The sequence below is a fragment of the Pipra filicauda genome, unplaced genomic scaffold (genome assembly GCF_003945595.2).
Source record: "Pipra filicauda isolate LSUMZ 115617 unplaced genomic scaffold, ASM394559v2 scaffold297_size1274073_pilon, whole genome shotgun sequence".
Lineage (NCBI taxonomy): Eukaryota > Metazoa > Chordata > Aves > Passeriformes > Pipridae > Pipra > Pipra filicauda.
In genome coordinates this window covers 527112-551638 of record NW_024104417.1, presented here as the reverse complement: position 1 = coordinate 551638, position 24527 = coordinate 527112, and the positions used below count along the sequence as shown (strand labels likewise).

General features: G+C 37.2%; 1 protein-coding gene and 1 long non-coding RNA gene across 2 annotated transcripts in view; one reads left to right on the top strand and one right to left on the bottom strand.

The window, feature by feature from the left end:
- MARCHF11 (membrane associated ring-CH-type finger 11) overlaps positions 1–21350 on the top strand; it is a 29365-nt gene extending 8015 nt beyond the window's left edge. Inside the window, exons 3-4 of the mRNA XM_027738973.2 lie at positions 13602–13794; positions 20656–21350. Of these exons, the coding sequence (XP_027594774.1) occupies positions 13602–13794; positions 20656–20978 (516 nt within the window). The 3' untranslated portion in view covers positions 20979–21350. The remainder of the gene's footprint in view (positions 1–13601; positions 13795–20655) is intronic.
- Positions 1807–2526, bottom strand: LOC120323599. Its single transcript, XR_005564224.1, has 3 exons — positions 2484–2526; positions 2057–2153; positions 1807–1960 (listed from the first exon to the last, which is right to left on the bottom strand). It is a non-coding gene; the product is annotated as an uncharacterized LOC120323599 (long non-coding RNA).
- Positions 21351–24527: the final 3177 nt, after the last annotated feature.

Below are 24527 nucleotides of genomic sequence, written 5' to 3'. Positions count from 1 at the left end.
AGGAACCTTCAAATACATCTTGTAGAAATGCATTCTTGGGGGGGCCTCATCGCTCTCTGCAACTGCCTGAAAGGAAGTTTTAGTGAGGTGGGTTCAGCCTCTTCTCCTAAGTAACTAACAAGCGATAGGACAAGAGGAAGAGGTCTAAAGTTGTGCCTGGGGAGGTTTAGATTGGATATTAGCAAAGATTGCTTCATCAAATGGGTGGTCAGGCATTGAAACAGGCTGGCCAGGGAAGTGGTGGAATCACCATCTCTGGAAGTGTTCAAATGGCGTGTGGGTGTGGCACTTGGGGATTTGGTTTAGTGGTGAATGCAAGAGTGCTAAGTTAATGGTTGGAGTCGATGATTGTAGACATCTTTTCCAACCTTAATGATTGATTCTATGATCTCTGGAATTTCAAAATCCTCTACTTCAGCCTGTCCTTTTCTTCCTATAGCCATGGGTTAAAAATCTAGAAAATATGTGAAATTGCTGGTTATTCTAGGGAAATGTGCCTACTTCAGAGTTGCTCCGCTGACAGTTGATGTCATATACTTGAATGTATTTGGAAATTTGTGGAAAATCTGCTGTGCATTCAATGGGAAGAGTTTATCGTCTATGGCTGTCGGAATTTTAAAAACTTACCTTTCCCTTTGGCCTTTCCCTCATGCTTTTGTAGAGCTCACTGATATAATTGCTGTGAACCTAGGTCCTGGTAATTAACACCTACAAGATCTAAGGACTTTTGTTTCCTAGTATAGATTATTTTAGAATAGAAAGCAGTTTCAGTAGTTTAAAGTTACTCTGAGATGTCTTGGTGTTCATCATGTGACACAAATGAATCTTTGTCTTCATTGCACAACTTTCATGCGTTAGGTCCTCATGATAACATCCAAAAGGTTTCTTTCTTCCTTGTTTGGGTTGAAAGGTACAGGCTTCCAACCCATTTACTTAAAAATCATCTCAAATTTCCACAGTATTATGCCCTATGACCCTGCATTAGCGTATCTGAAATGTGGATAAGAAGCCACATCTTTGCCTAAGTGTCACTTTCTTTTTCATCTTTCTCTAACTTTGCTGATGAATTGGCCAGGTTATCTAAGTACTGAACCACTGTTGCCTCTGACATATGAATTCCTAAGGATGTGACCCTTGGTTGTGACATAAATTTGTGACTGTGTCTCTACTCCCCTCAGTAGCTATGCTGATGACTCCTTTTCTATTGTTGTGACAGAAGTCAGAAAGATTGCTGGGACAGAGATGTGCTTCAGCAGGAGTTACACTGCCTTTTTTTTTCTTCTGGTAATGAAGCCCTAATTCCATTTACTTTAGCGGAATCACAGAATAATGGAATGGTTTGAGTTGGAAGGGACCTTAAAGATCATCTAGTTCCAACGCCCCTGCTGTGGGCAGAGACACCTTCCACTAGACCAGGTTGCTCAGAGCCCCATCCAGCCTGGCCTTGAACACTTCTCTGGGCCACCTGTTCCAGGGCCTCACCCTCCTCACTGTAAAGAATTTTTTCCTAATATCTAATCTAAATCTGCCCTCTTACAATTTAAAGCTGCTAAACCTCATCCAATCACTACACTCTCTGATAAAGGCTCCCTCCCCATCTTTTCTGTAGGCCCTCTTAAGGGGGAAGAGGGTTGTGCAGAAAAAGTTTTATGAAAAGAAAATTACTTTAGAAAGTTAAATTTTATTTACAAACTCAAATGTACGTGGGAATTTGCATTGCTCCAAAGGATGATTAATTTGCACATATCATCTTTATTTTCATTAATAAAGCAAAAGCACTTTCTGAAAATTTCTGTATGTGCTGGAAGACCACAATCCTACTGCTTAGGCTCTTTGAGGCACTCAGCATCTCTGCAGGATGTTGTGAGTCCAAAGTAGCAGCTACTTAGCTTCCTCCTGGAGAATTCCACCACTGGACTCAATTATCGTGTTGATTGAGAGCCTGGGCTGCTTCATTTTGCTGGACCAGGAGCAGGCAATCACAAATGCCATTCAAAAAGCTGTTCTATTGGAAAGTTGCTGAGGCTCGTTTTCATAGTCACAAGAAAATACAAACCTTTCTCCTTCAGCACAGGCTGCCCACTCATTCCAAGTTCCCTGACTGGAGAAATGATGCTCTCCTTCCTTTGATCTGTCTTTTCCCTCAGAATCCTCTACGAGTTAAGGCCAATACAGCAGAAACAGTTCAGTACAGCATAGCAAAAAGCTGGTGTCAGTATACTGGTCATTTTACTGACTTCTTTTTATTTCATATAGTTTTCTGTCATATTGATTCATAGTCAGTATTCTCTACTTCACAGTTGGATCCTGGATAAGTTACTAACAGTCAGCCAGGTCTGACTGGGCAAACCTACCTGAAGAAAAGGCCCTCCCATTACCAGATGTCTGAGCCACTTATCTCTTTGAGTGCTTTGGGCCATGAGATCCTACACTGTCTATTTCACAGTCCTGAGACATGTTCCATGAGCTCTGTCTGCACTCACCAATCTTAGATCCTCTGCGCTTTCCCATCCTGCAGCCTAGATGTTTCCCAGAGCCTAACGAGTAAGTGAGAATTTCATCTTAGGTGGAAAAACCTTCCCTGTTTTTTTACATTAGGCATCATCCTTGTAAGGGTAAGTTGCTCACAAACTTTGGATACCAAAAATTTTTTCTCTAACTACAGTGGCAGAGCCAGGGCCTGTTTCTATCCATTCCAGAGAGGTCACAAACAATCATAGGATCATAGAATGGTTCAGGTTGGAAGGAACCTTAAAGATCCCCTAGTTCCAACCTCCCTGCCAACCTGATCACTAGATCAGGTTGCTCAGGGCCCTGTCTAATCTGGCCTTGAACACTTCCAGGGATGGGGCATCCATAATGCCCCTGGGCAACCTGTACCAGTGCTTCACCACCAACAGTAAGGAATTTCTTTCTAAGAAGAGCAGCAGTGTATGTGCAAAAAATTTTCAAGTAGGTAGCAAGTTATTTCACGGTTTATTTAAGCTGTTTTTCCAAGAGTGCACTAAACCAGTTTCATCAGAGCTCAAGTGTCACTGCTAATTTTGCTAAAGAACCCAGAAACAGTACTGACTGTAGGATAGAGCAATTTTATGTAATTAGTGAATGTAAAGAGGGAGCTATTGTCTAGTAACAACAAAACATGGCTGTGTTTATAGTCATAAACTTAAAAGTGACAATTTGCAGAACAGTAAGTGGTTCTTTGACAATTGTGTTTTCCATATGAACAGCATGCACTTTCTTACCTTTCATTCTTTAGGTATTTGAGAGAAACTGAGGGTACTTTTATTTTGCGTCTGTGTTTGTACTTGTATTTGTACTGCAAGAGATGGTACATATGTTATGTGTAAGTCGTATAAGCACCATTAAGCCAAGAACAATTTATAGTTTAGGAATTTTCAAACACAATTATACGAATGGATATTGCAGTTTTTGATATTATAACCACTGCTTTTTGCAGCACTATGAATGCTGATGCACAATGTAACAAGTCAGAAAGACGGGTATTTTCAGTCTTAAAAAGCATATTGTGCTATTTAATGTAATTACTCCAAGGGATTTCAGACATATTTATGATATAGTTAGAGGAAATACAGAGTTTCTGGTGTAGTGTAGACTATAGAGGCAACTATTTCCTTTTTTTACAGATAGAGCTATCATATTTGAAGATACGTACTAATAGCCACTCTCTGTAATTAAGCACTACATCTTCTATGTTTCCATAAAGATGGAGTCTTATGTGGGTGATTAAAACCATGGCTACTCAAACTATTAGAAAAAGTGTAATATTGACTCAAACAACAGTACCTATTAGTGTATAGTTGTGATTATCTAGCAGTACCTGAAAAAACTAATGCAACTTACTTTTAAAATTTTGCTGTTTAATATATGTTCAATTAATAACTTAAGAATAAAAATATTGTTAATAATTTTAATATGAATATATTATAATAATTCCTATTCTTCTAATTATTATACCTAATGTGTAGTATATAAAACAATTATAAATAAATAAGTTAATATTCCATTAGGCCAAATTTTCAAGCGGTACGTTATTTACCATATTCATTTGCACAGTCTAAAATTTTATAATTATGACTAAATTGTCTTCGAGTGAAGATTCATCACAAATGTAATTGACTACAGTATCAATTAGTAATTCATTTACTAATCTAATAAATTAAATCCAAAATTATTTTAAGACCAGACCCTCTCAGATTTTATACAAGCGTTCTTCCTGATTATATGCTAGTATATAATACCTTGGTATTCTTATCATCCTGCCTTTTAACCTTTGTCCAAGATAAATGTTATGTTGCTTAGGGATTAGACAAGGCCACAGCTTTAGATCCTTTACATCTGAACTCAGAATATGTTTCCTTTCTTCGTCCTTTTTACTGTCCTTAAAATCTTAAGTTTCCTTTGTTTTATATCTTATAAAGAAGCACATGAAATTAGGATTGTCTCTTCCCTCATGTTGAGCATCTTCCAGATTTTCACATGAATATTCTGATCACAGTTTGTGAATTAGTGTTTCTTCAGGGCTAAAAAGGCCGGAGGCCAATATTTGTACTGAGTTGTTTTCTGGTGAGGTTGTACCCTTCACTGCTGAAACACATCATTGCCATATAACAGTAGGAAGAAGACTGCACAGTGAAGGTGCATCTTCCTAACCAAAGGTGGGGAGTTGCATTGTGCCAGAACTATTCTTCACCTGTGAATAATGTTGCTACAGGATGCAGAGGAATCTGGTGACAATAGATGGTGATGTACTACTTGATAGCATGTCTTTGGATTCACAGACTGCCTAGAAGCAGATAGTGCAAAGCTGCAATTAGTGTGTACTTTATGCTGCTTTAACTTCTAAACTGTGCTTATCCAATTCAATTTGTTTGTACAGCTACATTCTTTGGGTTCTCTTTCAGTCTTCTTTCAGTGAACCGGAAAATTTGAACCTTAAAATTCCAGTTACCTGGCATTTCTTCCACCTTCACATAATTTCTATGGTTCTTTTCCACCAAAGGCCTTTCCATGGCCTCTTTTTCTGCATCCAGAACCCACTGAAATATGTCAGTGTGAGAAAAAGTTCCTGGTGCTTTGTACTATACGAAAATCATCTCCCTACTCATCCCTATGGAGATTATGTGAATAAAATTATCAATTTCATTTGTTTTCCCTTTGGTTCAGTGAACATCTCTGTATTGTATGGGAACTGGAAGTGTTCCAATAAATTACTTGGAAGGAGTTCTACTATTGAATATCCTGACTAACTCATAAATCTCAGGTATTAAAATAGTGTCTTTAGAGGTAAAAGTTTCAAACCTTGCTTAAACTCAGGCAAACAATGGGCTTGAGTCAAGGTCTCTCACAAGGGAATGCACCAACCATTAGGTTGTTGAATAGTCTGAGATAAACCCTCTGTGCTTCCTCTCGCAGGGGTTGTAAAAGTTATTAAATTATTCATAGAGTCAAAAAGACAGGGAAAGAGAAGCCAGCACTTTTAGAAAGTTCAGCTAGCAGATGAAATATAAGTTTTAGTAAATTAACTGTAATTAATACTTGAATATTTTCAACATGATAGAGAAGAAGGCATCAATAGAAATGATCAAGAGCAGATGATCCTTCTATATAGTGACTAGTGTCCAGGGCATTTTGTGGAAGGGGCTTGTTCTGTCCCTCCATGCTCACCAATTTTTTACATACATTTGATGAGTGCATCAATATCATAATGAATGCACAATCTTAGCCTTATGCTCAGCATTTTTTTTCATTTAAAAGTTGTCAACAGTTTTAGTTGGAATTTACAAACAGTTCCTTTCCCAGGAGAGAAAGAAAAAGCAACTCCAGAACCTTTTTTGGTACTGTGTTCAAAGAGAAGTACAGAGTTGTATAGGCAAAACATGGTTAAGCTTCCTAAGTAACTAGATGGCATGAAAATTGTTAAAACGTCCTTCATATAGCTCATTTATAACTTTGTTGAGGCTTACTTACTCTCTGCAATTAGAATGAAGTTTTTTTTCTTAGTGTTCTTCCAGGAATGTGTACCTGACCATAACATGATAGTCTATGCTCAAGCTAAGTTTTCATTTTAATTTTGCAGATCATCTTTAAGTTGCAGAGAATGCAACAACCATAGTAGGCTTTAACTGCCTCCATTCATTAATATTTAATTTTCAGATAATGCTATCAAGAGTACACCTAGGTTGCAATGAAACTCAGTATTTCCAGTAAAGCTGAAAGAGAAATTGAATACTTCCTACTTTACAGTAGGAATAGCAATTATTCACATAGAATGGTAATTTCATTTTCACTAAATATACACGTCCATGGAATGTTCAAAATACCAATAAACTAAGCCACTAAGCTAAACTTAATTAGTTAGAGTCTGATAGGAATTAGAAGCTAACTTGAGAATAGTTCACTTTAACCTCACAAATTTCTCACAGATATACCTTTACAACACACCATGATGTTTAAGTATTCTGTGTATTTCCTTCTTGAGGAATGTTGAGCCTTCCTGGATTCCTCTGCCCTTCCGGACTGTCTCCCAAGGGAATCTTCCAACCTGTCTCCTAAAAAGGCCAAAGGCTGCCCTCCAGAACTCCAAGGTAGCAGTTCTGCTGACCCCAACCCTGGATTCTCCAAGAATCAAAAACTATCATTTCATGATCACTATGCCCAAAATGGCCTCCAGCCATCACATCACCTACCAGTTCTTCTCTGTTTGCAAACAGCAGGTTCAGTGAAGCACCTCCCCTATTCGGCTCACTCACCAGCTGTGTCAGGAAGTTATCTTCTAAGCACTCCAGGAACCTCCTAGACTGTTTCCTCTCTGCTGCGCTGTGTGTCAGCAGACATCTGTTCTTGCTTGTTGAAGTCCCGCATGAGAATAAGGGCTAGCAAGCATGAGACTTCTCCTGGCTTCTTATAGAATTTCATCTGTATTTTCATCCTGGTTGGGTGGCCTGTAACAAACTCTCACCACGATATCTGCCTTGTTGGCCTTCTCCCTGATTCTTACTCATAAACACTCAATTTTATTGGCATCGTCACTAAGCTCTAGACAATCATAACACTCCTAACATACAGGACTACCCCACTGACTCTCCTTCCTTGCCTACCCCTTCTGAAGGGTTTACAGCCATCCATGGCAGCACTCTGGTTGTGCAAGCTAGACCACCATGTTTCCATGATGGCAACTATGTCATAGCTTTCCTGCTGCCCAATGGCTTCCAGCTCCTGTTCGTTGCCCATGCTGGGTGCATTGGTGTAAATGCACTTCAGTTGGGCTATCGATCCCACCCACTGGGGTGTCAAAGTATTCCAGCTGGAGCTGTGCCTTGGCAGCTGCCTCAACTGGTCACACAGTCCTGCAGCCTTGCCTCATTCTTTTTATTTTTTGGCCAGCAGCGAAAGATAACCACTGATAATTTCCCAGAGAAAGGATAATGTAAGTCTAATGCAGTTGTCACCACAGGTCTGCCTGTGGTCTCAGACCTTGTTTCTAACACATTTAAGAAAATCATAAGATAAAATGTTAAGCTGTTCTGCCTAATAAGTAGTAAGATTTTGAAAGGTGAATGTAAAGATTTTGTACATTGACTAGGATGTCCAGGCTTCTAGGCAGTCAGAAATCCAAGATGCATCCACTGTAGGTGTAGATGTTCAGCTTAGTTGTATACATGCAGTAAGCCAACACTTCCAGGAACTGTCAACTGAATTGCATATGTGGTGCACAGGTGGACAGGAGCTCCACAGTAAATGTTACGCTTTCAGAATGTCCCAAGTAAAATTCTGGTGCAGCCATCCAAGCACACTGAGGAATTACATACAGCCCAAACCATTTGTATTGATGAGCTCTCTGACACAAGAAAAAATAATGGACACTATGACTACAGGCACTCTATGTGTTAATAATGTATCAAAATACGCAGGCATTAATGGTGAGCTGCAATATTTGTGGTATTGATTCTTTTAAGAAAAAGACATAAAAATAGAAGCCTAGAGCAGAAAATGACATTTCAAATGTTTGTGTATGTGCGTAGTCAAAAATATGCATTTTCTCATCCAGGCTGGTCAATCAGTTAACAATATCACTGCATATTGAATCATGTAGTCAATATGTGCTTACTGAAAAATATGTTAGAAACCCTAATTATCTAATCACATAGACCACTAACAAGATAAAGTAAGGAACAGACAAATCAAAAAAATGGTTTGTTGGACCTAAATCATTGTGTTCTTTTGCTTCTATGTTTTGTTCATATGTACACAGATTACAAATCCTACAATGTATAATGAATGACAGTAGGAAAGAACTTTTTCTTGTCAGAGTTTATTCTAGCAATTAGAGCAATCTGACAAAAAGTTTTCGAAGCCACATAATTGATATGGCTTCAGGTTAATCATGTTATGTTATAATAGGTCACTGCCAGGTATTTTTATTTAATTTTATGTAAAATACGTGTTCCAGAATGACTGGAGGGAATGCGAGGTTTCAGTCAGCTGAATGCGAGGTTTCAGGATAAGCTGTGTTTCTGAGAGAACAGAGTGGTAACCCTATTACAGTGGTTTGGCTTAAGAAATTTTGGTGGATTATAAATTGGTACAGTTGAAGCTGCTATGCACTTGGGAAGCCAAAAGGAAATTTCATATGTTCTTTATTAAGGATGCAGGAAAACCTATATGTTCTTTGCAGCCACTTTTCATGCAATGTCTTCTAAGTACAAGCACAGTCTCAGTACTTTTTAGATCATTTTTCTGCTGTGTATTTTACAATAATCAATGGGTTTTTACAAGGCATTATCAAAAAAAGTTAAGTTAATATCGATTTATCCCAAAGGTGACAGACCTCTGAATATTTTATCCATCTTTATCATAGTAGGGACATGCATATAACTGTACTAACTTTATTCTTTAAAAATTAGTCCCTGAAAGCAATATGTTTCCTTCAACTTTGTAAAGTCTCAACCTCAAAAACAAGAAATTATGCAGTATTTCTGTTTGACAGAGCCCTTAGAAGAAAAGAGAAGCAATGTTTCTGGGGTCAGCATTTGAACTCTAATGTACCGTTAGTGTACAAGACTCCCAAATGATTTATGAAAGGAAGACTAGTGGTAAATAGAAGATTATAAGAACCAAACATAATGAAGTGCCAGTAGAAGTCTAGAAAGCTTTCAAGGGTGAGACAGTATTACATTAAAATCAGAAGCATTAATTATATTTTGTTTAAAGCACCATTTTCAAAGGAAGTTTTCACTATCATTGTATACTAAAGTAAAATTCATTTATTTTCATGGGCAACGGAGATGTCATCGTACCTCATAACTACAGATATGATGGAAAGGAATATAAAATGGGATCTTATTTCATAGCAATTTAAATGAGGGTTTTTTAATGATTATGTCTGAAAACCTACAGTGTTATTGTAGTTATTTAGATACAAAATATTTAGCATTTTCTTTCAACTTCTAGTTCTTAAGCAAAAATGGTAATCTTTCTTATAATATTTATTTTTTAGGGTCATGTACTTTAGAGAAGCTGACGCTAAAAGCCCATGTAGATATTTTCTAACTTGGCAAAATACTTAGCTAAAATAACTGTTACTGATTATGAGATGTATAGTCAGAAAATAACAAAAATAAATTAGAAAGTCATAATATAATTTATAATCATAAGCAATTAAGATTTTTGATACAAACTCTATGAAGAAAATGAGAAAAACATTAATGGAAATAATGGATTTAAATCATGACACATTCATAATGAGATAATTCAATTTACAATGTTAAATAATTCAGTCTATTATATTCTAAATGCAGTTTCTCAACATTAAATATCACTGAATTATTTTTACTATATTATTTTTGTAACCTCTATTGTAAGCCATTAATTTGACATTAAAAGGTGATGTGATTATAAAAACATAACAGGGAATACAATAAGGTAAATGATTGTGAGAAATCAAAGGAAGTTTAAGTGGCTTTTGATACTATAAAAAGAATCTTAGAAAAAGAGTTTTCATTTCCCAGATGTCTGTCAACATGTATACTCACACGTATTAGCTATGCTGTGAGTAAGACTTCAGGTAGAAGAAAACAGTGTGACCACAACTCCAGTTCCTTTTCACAAGCAAATGAAATGCAAAGCAACTGAACAATACAGGACTGTGCAGTTTATCTCATTGCCTAATGGCTAATGCTGCCCATGTCTAAGCAAAAAAGGACTGAACCTTCCCAACTTATTTCCATGTGAATAACGTCATAACTACAGAATACTACCTTCATTATGTAAAAAATATGCCTGTCTCAGCAACATCTGTTCACTTTTTATAATTTGTACCCAAACACAGTCAATTTATGGGAAGAAAAAAATCAAGGTAATAATTTCCCAAGAACCAATCTCAGACTCTTTGAATCAAAACTGATTGGAGAGGGGCAAGGAGGAGGAAATTCCAGTTAGGGTAAGTTACCCATCAGGAGCATCCACAATCTTCTTGCCATTACCACTAAGAACCAGCATACACTGAAGATGGGGTCCCCAAGCTGATCACATGTTAGAGCTTAATACCAGCCCAGCCCAGCCCATCCCATCACTCTTTGGGTGTTGGATTCTTGTGGCAGACTGCCTAGCACTAGGAGGCAAGTTAGCAGTTTCACATAAAACCTTCTAGACCTCTTGAATGTCTTCTGTCTTACACACATAGTCCTTCCTCCTCCATCTACTGTGGAATGTCATCAGTTAGTTTAACTTGTAGATTACACTAAAAGAGGTGAAAATTTCATAAAAATTTCAATTGCTTGCTTATTGCTAACCTTCATGCTGAGGGAGGTGGAGGACTACAGTTTATTCTGTAGAAGAAAGACACTGAATGCCACAAAGGCTAAAGTAAATGGGTAACAGAAGAAAATATCAAACCCTATTTGGGAGTTCTTGGTTGTTTTATTTTGCTGGGGGGTTGGGATTTTTATTTTTTTTTTAACTGTTCTTTGATTTTTAAAGGCCGAGGAGTTAGGAACTACAGCTTGTGCATTTTCTCAGTAATTATCTGATCAGAAGAAAAGCAAAATAACAAGAATACATTCTTTAGAAGAGGCTAGGAAAAGGTAACAATAATATCTATGAGTCTTAGAACTTTTCAGGGTCAAGCTTTTCTAGAAAGAAAACATTTGGGAAAACCCAAAAAAAGCCCTCAGGAAACAGAAAAATAGGTAGGAATAGTTGTCTCTGAGAAAGAGATATTGGTTGTCAGACAACACCAGAATAAGGGATGAGTTTTATATATAGACTGCATGCTACATTACTTATCTCAGATGTTCGGATTACTTTTCCTTTTGTTCAGTGCTATCTTTGCAGAATAACTATGAGCAGTCTAAGTTTTAAAAAAGAAAAAAAAATCAAAATAAGCTTAAGTGAGTTTAGGAACTTCTGCATTGTTGAAATTGCACTGTGAAAGATCTGTTGTTTATTTCAGTGATGTTTAAATGTATTACCAGTGTCTTCCATGAATTTGACTGTTTAATATTTTGTGACAGTTAAAGCTTTACTTCATATAAATGTACTTTGATTTCAGGCATTCTGAACAAATTTATTACAGGTCTGTTTCACAGTGATAAAGAAAGAAGATAGAGATACATAACCAATAGCGGTTTTGACAGTTTTCTGCCAAGTCACACTGTGTAGCTTCAGCTGAGAAATGAAAACTAATTTTGTTGAACACAACATAATAGATTCTAAAGAGAGTTCTGTGAATTTCAATCCTGAACTTTAAATCCTGTAAACAAGCAATATCTGAGTATTGGAAAGCTCACACCATTCTGTCATGCATCACTTATTAATGACCTTTCTTGACCTTATAAAAAAACTTTTAACAAAGGAAATTCATATCCATAGTTGCTTTACCATAAAAAGGTAGTATTTAATATGAATAGCCCCATTCCAAACCCTAAAGTTCCATAAATTAACTAGTATGAGTTTAATTGAGTTCATTATAAAAAGGTTAGCATTTCAAGAAAGACAATTTACAAATTGCTATACATCTATCTTTTTGTACTATTATATTCAGGAGGTTGCAACAAGAGAAGACATGTAGCACCCGATGTGCAAATTAGGCTACAGTAGAAAAGTTTATGGAAAAAGCTGAAAGAGAAGAAAAGAAAGGGGCCGAGGACTCCATTGCTTACCCACGCTCTTCACAGTGGTACTTGATAGGAGAAAGAGAGCATAAGAGGATCAAAAGAGAATCAGACTGGATATAAGAAAAAATAGTTTTTAAGAAAAACATTTTTCAACCTGATTACAGTCAAGAAATGGAACAGGTTGCACCGAGAGGCTGAACAGTCTCCATATTTGGAGGTTTTCAAGGTGTTACTGAATAACCCCCTGAGCGACCTGGTCTGATCTCATCACTGATCATGTTTTGAGCAGGAAGTTGAACTAGAGACCTCCCACAGCCCCTTGCAACCTGAATTATTCTATTATCCTATGATTATACAGTACTGGGTACCCAACTGCTGTAAAAAAAGAGAAGGCTTTCGTAAACTAATAGGAAAAAGGAAACATTATTGTAGATTGGAAAAGAGGTAAGAAAGCTCTTACTGGAGTAGCTTTCTCCACTTGCTCCCTACTGCAACTGTAGAAGAGAGCACGTATGTCCAAAATTAGGAACAGGAAAGATGTCAGTCCACAAAGTCTGCACATTGGCTCTGTAATGAGTGATGAAGTAGAGAGTCTGCCAAGGTAATTTAGATAATTATGACCAAGAAAGACCATATACAGTAGAGGTAATCTAGAATGATTCTTTCCTTATGCTGTGTTTTCCTTTTGTAACTCTGTTTTAACAGAATTTTACTTCTATTCTTACCCTGACAGAAGACAGTAAGCATACTCTGTTATATTTAAATCTTATCACACCATAAATCAGTCACCTCACATACAGAGGATACAACCTTCCTTGGAAAGGTGGGCATAACTGGGGTTCACTGAAAAGAAATGTTTTTGCTATCTGTATTCAGGGCTCCTCCTGAGTCTTCAGCTTGCTTCCACACTAGGTTGCAGGTGTCTTTTTGTACTGTTAACACTGGTTTATGCAGAGAAAGACAACTCCCTTGGTATGTCTGGAACTTCTTTGATGAGAAACAGGAAAGTGAAAAATGCTTTCACACTTCTGGAGGGTGGGATGAGAAGGAAACTTGTCACACTAACAGAAAACATACTTGAAAAACCCTTCCCAACATTTTTTTTATTCTGTTCCTTACCCTACAAAGATGAAAGATTGAGTTTCATTCCTAAGACCTAATCTGTTTTTTTTGCCTATGTATTCAAAATACAATTAAGACTATTAACTCTTCCGAAGTTTGCAGCTAGATGGTATTGATAGTGATGCTGGAGGAGATGGGGAAGCAACTATTTATCTTCACTTTAACTGAAAGTGAAATAAAAAAAAAGATCTAGAATGTCAGCATCAAAGATACTAATAAATATCTATGAAGATATGTATAAATATTAAAATAATTTCTGATTTCAGGAAACAAAAAGTGGAGTTGAATGTACAGTCATGGAAAATAACATTTTTATCTCATACTACTTTGTTTCTCTTTTAGTGGCAAAGCATTACTATAACACTGGTTGAGAAAGTGCAGATGGTTGCTGTAATCCTAGGATCTCTGTTCTTAGTAGCAAGTGTGACTTGGCTTCTATGGTCAGCCTTCAGCCCTTATGCAGTATGGCAAAGAAAGGACATCCTTTTTCAAATCTGCTATGGAATGTATGGTTTTATGGATCTAGTATGCATAGGTAAGCTCAAAATCTTTAAACAGCACAGACTGTGGTTTAAGACTGTGACTATATCTATTTTTCTAATTGGTCACACTAATCGATCACTTCAGTTCTTTGTAGATTTATTCTCAGCTGATACCTTTAGCAACTGCTGCTTTTTACAGTGTTACAAATACTGCAAAGAGAAAAGAATCAAAGTTTTACTCTCAGGTTCATCGAAGTGTCTTCCCAAAATCTTAGCGGTGAGAACAGGATCAGTTTACATTTCTTGAAAAAATAGATGACTAGCAAAATTCAGGAAGTTAAATAGATGAAAATAACAAAGACATTATTAAAATAATTAGTAAAATTATGCATTGTCAAGTCTTCTACTGATGCCACTTTGCATTAGATTGTACCATCATGAAGCTCAGAAGAAGCCCTTAAGGATGTCATCAAACTGCACACCCAAAATTAAGTTGTACAGACTTATATAGGTCACTGTGCTAGTAATAGAGGAGAACAGAGAAGACAGGCATGAGTTCTTTGTACATCATAAACAGTTATGAAACACTCACATACCTCTAACTATAGTAACTTCCTTTACTGTGAAAAAGTCTCAAGTCATTTAACTCTAGATGTAAAAGAAAATGTGGTTTACTGTAAAGCTCTTTTGACCACTCTTGAATTTTCTGAAAATGCACTGGACCCAGAAGTATTTAAACAGACATCCCTTTAGTACTTGGTAACAACCTTGAATTGATTATTAGAATAACTACAATTATCTGCAGAGAAAATTTACATTAAATATTGCACAATTAAATAATTTGCATAATTAAATCTACATCATTAACAACATTAGTTCACATTAAATCCCATGCTTAGAATTGGAAATCCAGAAGTCAAATGCCATCTGATGTTTGCTTTGAGATTTCTGAGACATAATGTTATCCCAATCTCATATACGGGAATTCAGGACAGTGCTGAATTCTGCTCAATAAGGGACAAAGAAACAGAGTGATTCCTAATATCAAGGCTTTTGCTTCAACTGTAAAGCCATACCATCTTGTATTGAAACCATCCAATTACTGTAAAAGTATTTATATTTCAGCTAGATCAGCAGTTTCATTTTGTAATTTTTATTAGCAAAGCCCACTCTGGAATATTTTGGAAGACAGGCTTTCATCTGTGAATTCAGATCTTCTCTGACAGAAAAGCGAGCAGAATCTTATACTTTGGACAAGTGCTCAGCTTTTAAATTAATAAAAAGGCTCAGCTACATAAACTCTCACATGCTGGTTTCTGAATACCACCTCTTCCAGCTTAACACTCAATATTGAAGGGTTTGCTTTTGTTTAATAAAACACTAAGTGAAGATAAAATGTGCTTCAGAAACACTGAATGTCTGTGGGTGATCAGAAATGTTACTGTATTTATCTATAGAAGTAAACTGTTGGAAGGTGAGCTTTCCATAGATTGGTACATGCAGTTATGTAGCTGCCTTTCAAGCCAGCCAGGCTCAAGCCATCACTGAACTGGAAGCTACTGAATTAACATGCTATGGACCTCACATGGCTATGGAGCTTCTGGCCTAACTGGCATCATGCAGGAGCAAAGCAAACATGCCGTTGTCTGCCCCCACAAGATAAACTGACTTGCCTCTAATTAAATAAATACATATTTTATAATCCTATCATAAATAATATACAACAATTTTAATGGAAAACCGACTATAATTAAATGTATTTCAACACTGTTTTGTGGTTATGAAGTTCAGTGCAGATACAACTTAACAGTTTACTAGACTGTATCTGAAAATTCAGAAAACTGCATAAAGGAGGTTTGGTAATTGTGGAATTCCGATGATCCAGATTCATTCATTCATTTATTCTGCGTATTATTTCAAGTCATCTGCATGCTGTAAGCTTGTAAGATCAGGAGCTCTTGTAATTCTTGAAAACATTTATTAATATAGTCAGCTTTATTCAATTTTATTTCAGCATAAAGTGAAGGGGGTTAGATTGATAGTTTTAATTTAAAACATTCAAATAAAGTTCTCTAATAAATGTATATAACTATTACTCATTACTGTTTTTAAAAAAAACAAACACTTTCCATTATGCTGATGACTTCCAGCGGCATTAACTTATGATTTTACCATTATTATATGTAATCTCTCATATCATAAAGCTTGTTATGCTTACAACCAGCCACAGTTCTCACTTAGTATCTCCTCTCATTTGTGTTTAGTCATCCATTGCATTCTCTGAGTTTTCAACTGGACTTACAGTGAGTGAGTGCCTATACTCCCACTGATATCTATCTTTATTTCAATGAAAAATCTATGCAGATATACAGGTTTTCCTGTGCAGCACATATTTCAAGACAATGCTTGGTGGTATGACCAAGATTTATTCTCCCTGCCTTCAGTTATGCCTCCCTATAGCTTTGCAGAAACAATATGAATATTTTTGGTCATTTGTGAAGTGTAAATATCTTCACACAGAAAGTGTGAAGCACTTTTTAAAATGTTTTGCTATAATTTTTAAAGGCACTTTACCTAAAGGTACTGGCATATTTACATGACATCTTTGAAAACTTGCACATAATGATTCATTTTCCCAGTGACTGACTTATACATCATATGTAGCAGACCAGTCACTTTCTTATTAAGCAAACGACACATAACTTCTATTTTACTTCTTAATTTTGTTTTACTTTTCACCAAAAGAAAAGTCCCAAAGATTACAGATCACCAGTGTAATATGTTCTATTCATTCCAGTGTATATATTTTATTGGTATCCATTGTTCTCCTTGTTCTACTCCACATTTTTCCAGAATTCTTCCTAACAAACAGGATTGTTTTTACTTTTCAGTGTTGGTTTTAGCCCTACAAGTCATTAGCTTGTACTTTTCTGCATCTAAGCTGGGTTTAAAGCTGTTCTCTTTGAAATCTGCTGGTGGTAGAAGTTTTCCCACAGCAGACCTTGAACACCCTAATCAAGTAGAATTACTGCCTGTGAAACCCAGAGCTATTGCAGTGATAGTGCTAGGATCAGACCATCCATGTAGGGATTACCAAAGGGAGTGAATTCATGGGTTAATATGAAAGGAATGAATAATATAAATCCCTTATCTAGCCACCAAAGGACAGGATATCAAGCCTTTGTCATTCTACTTTGTAGACCTAAAAATTATTTCTCATAACAGAAAAGTCATAGAACTTTATACATTTTCACTGGAAAATAGTCACAACTACTAGTTATAAATGGTTCTACCATGAACAAAATATCTCACAAATAATAACAGCTAACTTCCAATCACAGAAAAACAGTGCAGTTCCTTTACAGCATGAAAAGAGGTTGTAACATTGCACTGGAAACATGACTATGGCAAGGGAGTAAGAGATGGGAGCCAATGCAAGGTGTGAGTAGCCCTCTGAAAGCCTCTTTATTCCCCACCAAGGAACCTGACGCCTAGCAATGTTTATGTAGCTCCTTAGTTGTAAAAATGTGCAGGCTGAAGTTCCTTACAATGAACACATCTAGCTGCACTTTATGTGTCCTTACTCAGAAAGTCTCCCCCTCCCCCCCCGATCTAATTCTAAATAATTTATAAAGAGTTATATTACTATTTTTAGAGTGGACATGTTTCACTTTAATGTTTTGAGCAATTGATTACTTTTTTATATATATCTGTGGGCCCTTAAGACATGGCATTTTGTCCAGAGATAAAGTCTGTTTCTGAAAAGGGTCTTTTATTCCCTGGTAAGATCTTGTGATGTTTCTGGGAGGACCATTCCTAAATGACTCTAAGTAAGGTTAGTGTGATAAATAAGATAAAGTTGTAACCTAATACCATCAAATCTGAGTGATGTAAGACAAGTAGCCTACTTGTAAAGCCATTTACTATGAAAAATTGCAAGTGATCTTGTAACTCAGGGTAAGAAATTCTTTAAATAGAGTGAATCTCACAGTACTTGGAAAGAAAATAAAATTATGATTCTCCATAATCCTATCGTCTAGATCCCACTATAGTCTCTACATCTTAGAGATAAAACCTAAAGTCGTCTTAGAATCTGTGGACAGTTTGATGGGTCCATCATCCTAAAATTCTGTTCCTTGTAGATATTAATTGGACAGAACATCAGAACAGCTAACAGTAGTGAATTCTGACACTTCTTCTTGGGATCATCTGAGTCAAAGAAGTAAATTTTTTTCCCTACAAGTGTGCAATATGTTCTCTGCGCTGTTGAAATCATGGTATTTGTAACACATCAGTATTTTTTATGAATTTATCCTTCTACAGGAAGAAAGGAGATTCTTTGCCGTTTTCTTACAGCTCCACTTCAGTGACTAAGTACTTATATTTTGAGCATCAGAACTTCTCTGGACCTGGAAAATCTCCAGCATTTAAACCTTATCCAGATTTCTTCTTGTTTGTGGTCTTGGAACTGTTCTTGCTGAGAGCTTTCTTCCCCGCCTCACCTCCAGTTCTTTTGCCTCTTCTACATAGGTCTTTTTCAATCTGTAGTTCTATCAGAAGGGAAATAAAACTTTTTATGAGAGGAATTATGAAAGTGCTCCTTTTCTCCTTTAGCATTGCCAAATCTGACAACTTTATTTCAAGCCTTGCAATAGTTGATCCTTTGTTCGGTAACTTTTTAAAGTATATGTGACTGACAGCTTCCATTGTACAGAAAATTTCTTTTCCTTGCAAAAGTTGAAAAACTTTGAAAACATAATTTCAATAAATCCTGAAAGATCCAAAACAGTAAAAAAGATCTCTCTGAAAGAAGTTGTCCTATGACTTTTTCTGTTGTAATTTTGGGAGGACACTTTTGACTGTTTCAATGTACTTCATGTACCTCAATGATGCTTTTTCAAATGCTTCACTCTCTATTCTGAAATATCTTGTTCAGGTTCCAATGGAGTGCAGGCATGTATCTTCACACTGGAGTAAACAGATTCTTTTAGTTTTCCTTTATCACAGTGTTGAGAGAAATTGGGCCAAATAATGCTATGTTACACTGACAGGCAGAGGAAGATTATTCTCATCTCCTTATTCTCATCTCCTTTATCATTTTATAGGAAATGCAACAGGAAAAAAAAAAAGGGTGTATCTTCATCACAGTGGTAAAGCCATGGCTTATTTGGTTTGTAGATTCTGTACATGATCAAACACATTTATTCTTTTTAAGACAATCTAGCCAGTCTTGAAGGTGCATTTATGTATTTAATAGATTATTATCGATATGTTAAATTTTTAGGACAGGTTGCTTTATCTGTATCTGAGAAGATGAAGATAGAAATCTTGCAATCAAGAAAAAATTCCACTAAAAGGCTATGCTGTTACAAAATACATTTAGAATGTTTGCTATTTAATTAAGCTTATATTGTGTTACTTTTTCTTCATTGGATGCTTCAATGAATTCTGGGCAAGTTGAAAGTCTTACAGAGATGCTGCATTTGCTATCATGTCCTTCTGAAAGAAATTTTTGTGTTTCTCCATCTTGTAGTGTAATGATCTTTAAACATGTATTAGAATAGGCATTGCTATCTGAAAATCACTGCACTTGAATCTGAGGTTTTCTGTTCATGTAAATATTTTTATCATCCTTTCTGCCTGTGTCATCTTTCTTTGAACAACTCCTTTCTGGTGTTGGTTAACCAAGCTAAAGGACCTCAGACACTTAGATCACAATTTTGTTGTGCAGAAAGAGGTACTACACAATCTCTTGGCATAAAGGACTATAGCCTGTGACCCCACCAATCATATAGATGTGGCCACGTATAGAAAAACTCTAGACAAGAATCACAGTGGACAAAAGATTTATAAATGTTTTTGGCTAGGCAGATTGCTCTCCTCCCAAAGCAGGGAGCCAGAGAAAACATGAGACATTGCTCAGAACCATATAAGTTACCAGACTGGTTGAGGAAAAAACTAGTAAGAAGGCCGAAGCCCTATGTGTCTCTCCAGTAAATCCATATATGAACTACTTACACATAAAGAGTATAAATATATACATACATACAAAAAATGAAGAGCTTCACTTCTTTAAATAAATTGCCAGAATGCATACAATAGGCATAAATATTAGCTACATGGAAATTCATAATTGGATTGGTCTGTTGAGGACTCCAGAAAATCTGTATTTTCCTTGAAGAACCTTTTAAAAGATTTCCTGGGTCTCAACAAAAAGATGATTCTCAACTTTTTCCTGCTGAATATTGAAGAGAAAGAAGAAAGCTTATCATCCTTACCATGCTCATCGTAGTTAATAATAAAATTTAATCTCTTCTTGTTCTACTGAAGCAAGACAGGAAAGTCTTTCTACTTACAGCTATTTCAGGTTTTCACAAATCTTCTGTGCTCCTGAGTTGAAATAAGAATCTGAAAGCATTTAAATTTCTCTGTATCTGTACTGAATTTTACAATACACTCAAGCAAATTTAAGACCATCCTGTTCCTTACAGAAGGTCTAACCTACTTAAAGATATACTTAAACCAGTATAAATATCAGTAAATAAATAGTACGTACCATGAGCAAGGGCAGCAGTAGCATAAACAATCAATTTCCAAATCTGCCAGTTTTGCATGGGTTTACTTAAATCTAAATAATTTATTTAGTTAGGCATGCTCAGATTATTCCAGTATTGATTATGTTGAGCTTTTATTCAGAACAGTTTTATTTCCTCTGCATGTTCCTGCCTCCCAAACACATAAATAACCAGTTACATTGCATATATACAGTTTGTTTGAATTATTAATGTTACAAGTAATTTAACAGCCTTTGGAAATCACCAGTCATTACAATGTGTTAGTTCTCTATTTACTCTCAAAATGGTATCAATTGATATTTTGTACAAACTCTTTTTTTCCCTTTTCCTTAATTTCAGGACTGATAGTACATGAAGGTGCATCTGTTTATCGAGTGTTTAAGCGCTGGAGGGCTGTGAATCTACACTGGGATGTGTTAAATTATGATAAAGCCACGGACATAGAGGAGAGCAATCGAGGAGAATCCTCAGCAGGAAGGACATTGTGGTTACCACTGACTGCGTTCAGAAACAGAAGTTTAGTTCATCCAACACAGTTAACCTCACCAAGATTTCAGTGTGGCTATGTGTTGTTACATCTGTTCAACCGCATGAGACCTCAGGAAGATTCATCAGAGGATAACTGCTCTGGGGAAGTAGTGATGAGAGTTACCTCAGTGTAAAGATTATGCTCACTGTGCTACACAGATAAGGATAATGTGCCCTGGTGTTACAGGACTTTGGAATGTAGTTATGACGAATGGGGAAACCATTAACACTTGAAAAAATATATACACTTTTTTAAAAAATTTAATGCTTTTTATATGATCAGATAAAACACAAATACATTTTTCTGGGGAAAAAAAAAGTCTCTTGCTTTTTATACAGTCTGATTTACTGGATCTTTTCTCACTTTGTACCTGAGGTGTATATAACATAACTTAACTCTTAGGTCTTTGAATGAGGAAGAAATTAATTTTTAAGTAAAAAGATATATTTAAATGTATTTTCTTAAACTCTGGCTTTAATCCACTACTGTTATTTTTTTCACTTTCACGAGGATTAAACTGGACAATGTTCTTCCAAAAAGAAGGAGAATGTTGACACAAGTCAAGTATTCTTCCTTTTCTGTCTTTATTTTTTGTTGTTTGTAGCACAGTTCAGGTGTGTGAAAGTAAGTAAGGGATATATTGTCCTTTGCCTTTAAGAAGGAAGTCCAGTGGCTGCTTTACAAAACCTAAGGGAAGATGGGAAGCCTTCTTTTCTTTTAGCTCTCCCAGATGTCCATGCAAGATGTCAGGCACAAGTATGACACAGACAGAGGAAAAGTCTTGCACTGCCTCTTGAGTCTCTAAGATCTGCAGAGTGCTGGTGCTGTGTCTGTGCACAGAAATGATGTTACCTTCCAAGTAGTGGTGCTGAAATTAGCAACCTGTGAATTTTTAGTACCATTCTGACTCTAGGTCATTGATACCAGTTTTTAAAAATTAAAAAAAAAAAGTGCATTACAGCTTTACAGCTTCTGGAATAATAATAAATTCAAATAGAAACTACAGTAGAAATAATGCAGGTAACAAATCATACTAAAATGAGCCAATATCATGATAGATAATCAACACTGTGAAGTGTGCTTCTCTTGTTTCTGTTCCATGGCATAAATTCCAATATAATTTAATCAAATTGAAATAGAAATAATTTTCAAGTTAATTAAGCCTGTTGAAGACTGAGACAGAAAAGTAGAGCTGAAATTACTCTGAGAGCACTAGCTTATTTAAAACAGTTTCATAGAATCACAGAATCACGGAACATGCTGAGTTGGAAGGGACCCACAAGGATCATCGAATCCAACTCTTGGCCCTGCACGGGACTCCCCAAAAATCACACCTTGTGCCTGAAAGTTTTGTCCAAATACTTTCTGACTTCAAACAGGCTTGGTGCTGGGACCACTTCCCCAGGGAGCCTGTGCCACTGCCCAACCACCCTCTTGGTGAAAAACCTTTTCCTGATATCCAACCTAAACTTCCCCTGATTCAGCTTTGTGCCATTTCCTTGAGTCCTGTCACTGGTCATGAGAGTGAAGAGATCAGTGCCTGCCCTGCCCCTCTGCTTCCCCTCATGAGGAAGTTGTAGACTGCAGTGTGGTCTCTGCTCAGACTCCTCTTCTCTCCAGGCTGAACAGACCAAGTGACCTCAGCCACTCCTCATACAGCTTACCCTTCAAACCCTTTACCATCCTTGTGGCCCTCCTTTGGATGCTCTCTAAGGGCTTTCTTACTTTGCAGTGCCCAAAACTGCACACAATAATCAAGGTGAGGCCACACCAGTGCAGAGCAGAGCAGGACAATCCCCTCCCTCAACCGGCTGGTGATGCTTTGCCTGATGCCCCCCAGGACATGGCTGGCCCTCCTTGCTGCCAGGGCACTGCAGGTCCCTTTCCACAGTGCTGCTCTCCAAGCTCTGGTTCCCCAGTCTGTACCACACATCCAGGGCTGCCCCATCCCATGTGCAGAATTCAGAACTTGCCCTGGGCTGGTGACTGCCAATCTCTCTAATTTGTTGAAGTCTCTCTGCAGGGCCTCTCTGCCCTTAAGGGAATCAACAGCTCCTCCCAATTTAGTGTCATTGGCAAACTTACTCAGTATTCCTTTGAGTCCTGCGCCCAAGTTGTTAATGAAGATGTTGAAGAGAACTGGGTCAAGGATGGAGTGGTGGGTTGACCTTGTCCAGCTGTTAGATCCCCATGCAGTTTCTCTCTCCCCTTCTCAACAGAAGGGAGGGGGAAAATATGATGAAAAATCTTGTAATATGATGAAAAATCAAGAAAAAGACAAGGGCATCACTTACCAATTATTGCCTCAAGCAAAAAAAAGAGACAGCAAGGGGAAAATGACTTTCATTTATCGCCAACTAGAAAAAAATTGGATGGTGAGAAACAAATAAAAAACCTAAAACACCTTACTTTCATCCACCCCTCTTCTTCCCAGGCTCAGCTTCCTCCCCTCACTCTCAACTCCTCTACCTCCTCCCAACTGAGCAGCGCAGGGGGATGAGGAACAGCAGTCTGCATTCTGTCTATAACAGCTTCTCTATGCCTCTCATTCCTCCTCCCCACACTTCTCTGCTCCAGCCTGGGGCCTCTCCAGGGGTTGCAGTCCGTCAGTAGGAACCTCCTCTAGCATGGGTTCTCCATAGGCAACAGTTCCTTCAGGGCATGCCCACCTGCTGTGGTGTGTGCTTCAGGGGCTTCGGTGTGGATGTCTGCTCCAGCAGGGTCCTCCCCATGGGCTGCTGCACCAGGATCTCTCCAGGGTCACAGGGAAATCTCTGCTTGGGATAGGCTGTGTCTGGCATAGTCCCAGACTATCCTCACAGAGGTCACCCCTCCACCTCCCACCCCCACATGTCTCCCCAGCCACCTACATCCAGTATGCAGGTAAACATCTTTCTGCTCCAAAAAAACTTTATCCAAGGGTTGAAGAATTTTATTTTGTGCAAGAGATGGAGCGCTGAGGCTGGAAAATTCCCTGTCATGGATCAACAGGATGGTGCTGCAACCAGTGCATGCCTTGCCTTTTTAAGAGGCTTACGTGCCAAGATCAGACACAGGAGGCCTCTGTAACTACACTTGGAAGGGAGTAGTTAGAAATAATTTAAGCATTGGTGCTAAAAGCTCCTTATATATTCATAAATATTTATCCAATGAATTCCACACAGGCCTCAGCATTCTGTGTTATAGTCTCACAAACTCTAATTTAGACTTACTAAGTCTACAGATGCCTTACTGCTCTCACAATTCATGTGAAAAACAGTACATAAGACATGAACAGCAAAATGTTATCTCAAAAAAGCCAGTTTGTCTCATGCATGGCAAATTACCAGCGTACGACAGGTAATCTCCTTGAGAAACTATGAGAATTAAGTTCTAGATTATCTTTAAACAATTTCCCAAAGGAGGAATTTGTGGAGAAATAGCAGATGAAACTATGACTTGGGAAACCTGCTATATCACTGGGAATTATTACTACTTAAATGAGGGCTGCTTTCCCAGAAGGATCACAGTTCCACTTGACCAAATTGAGATCAGAGTTAGTATCTCAAAAAGCACTTTTAATAAAAGTATAATAAGGTATTCTGTGATCAATATACTTAAAGGTTATGTTTCATACATTTTAGCTACTTGTGATCTCTGGGATTTAAAGAACATTTCAGTGGTCCTTTTACAGGATCCTAAA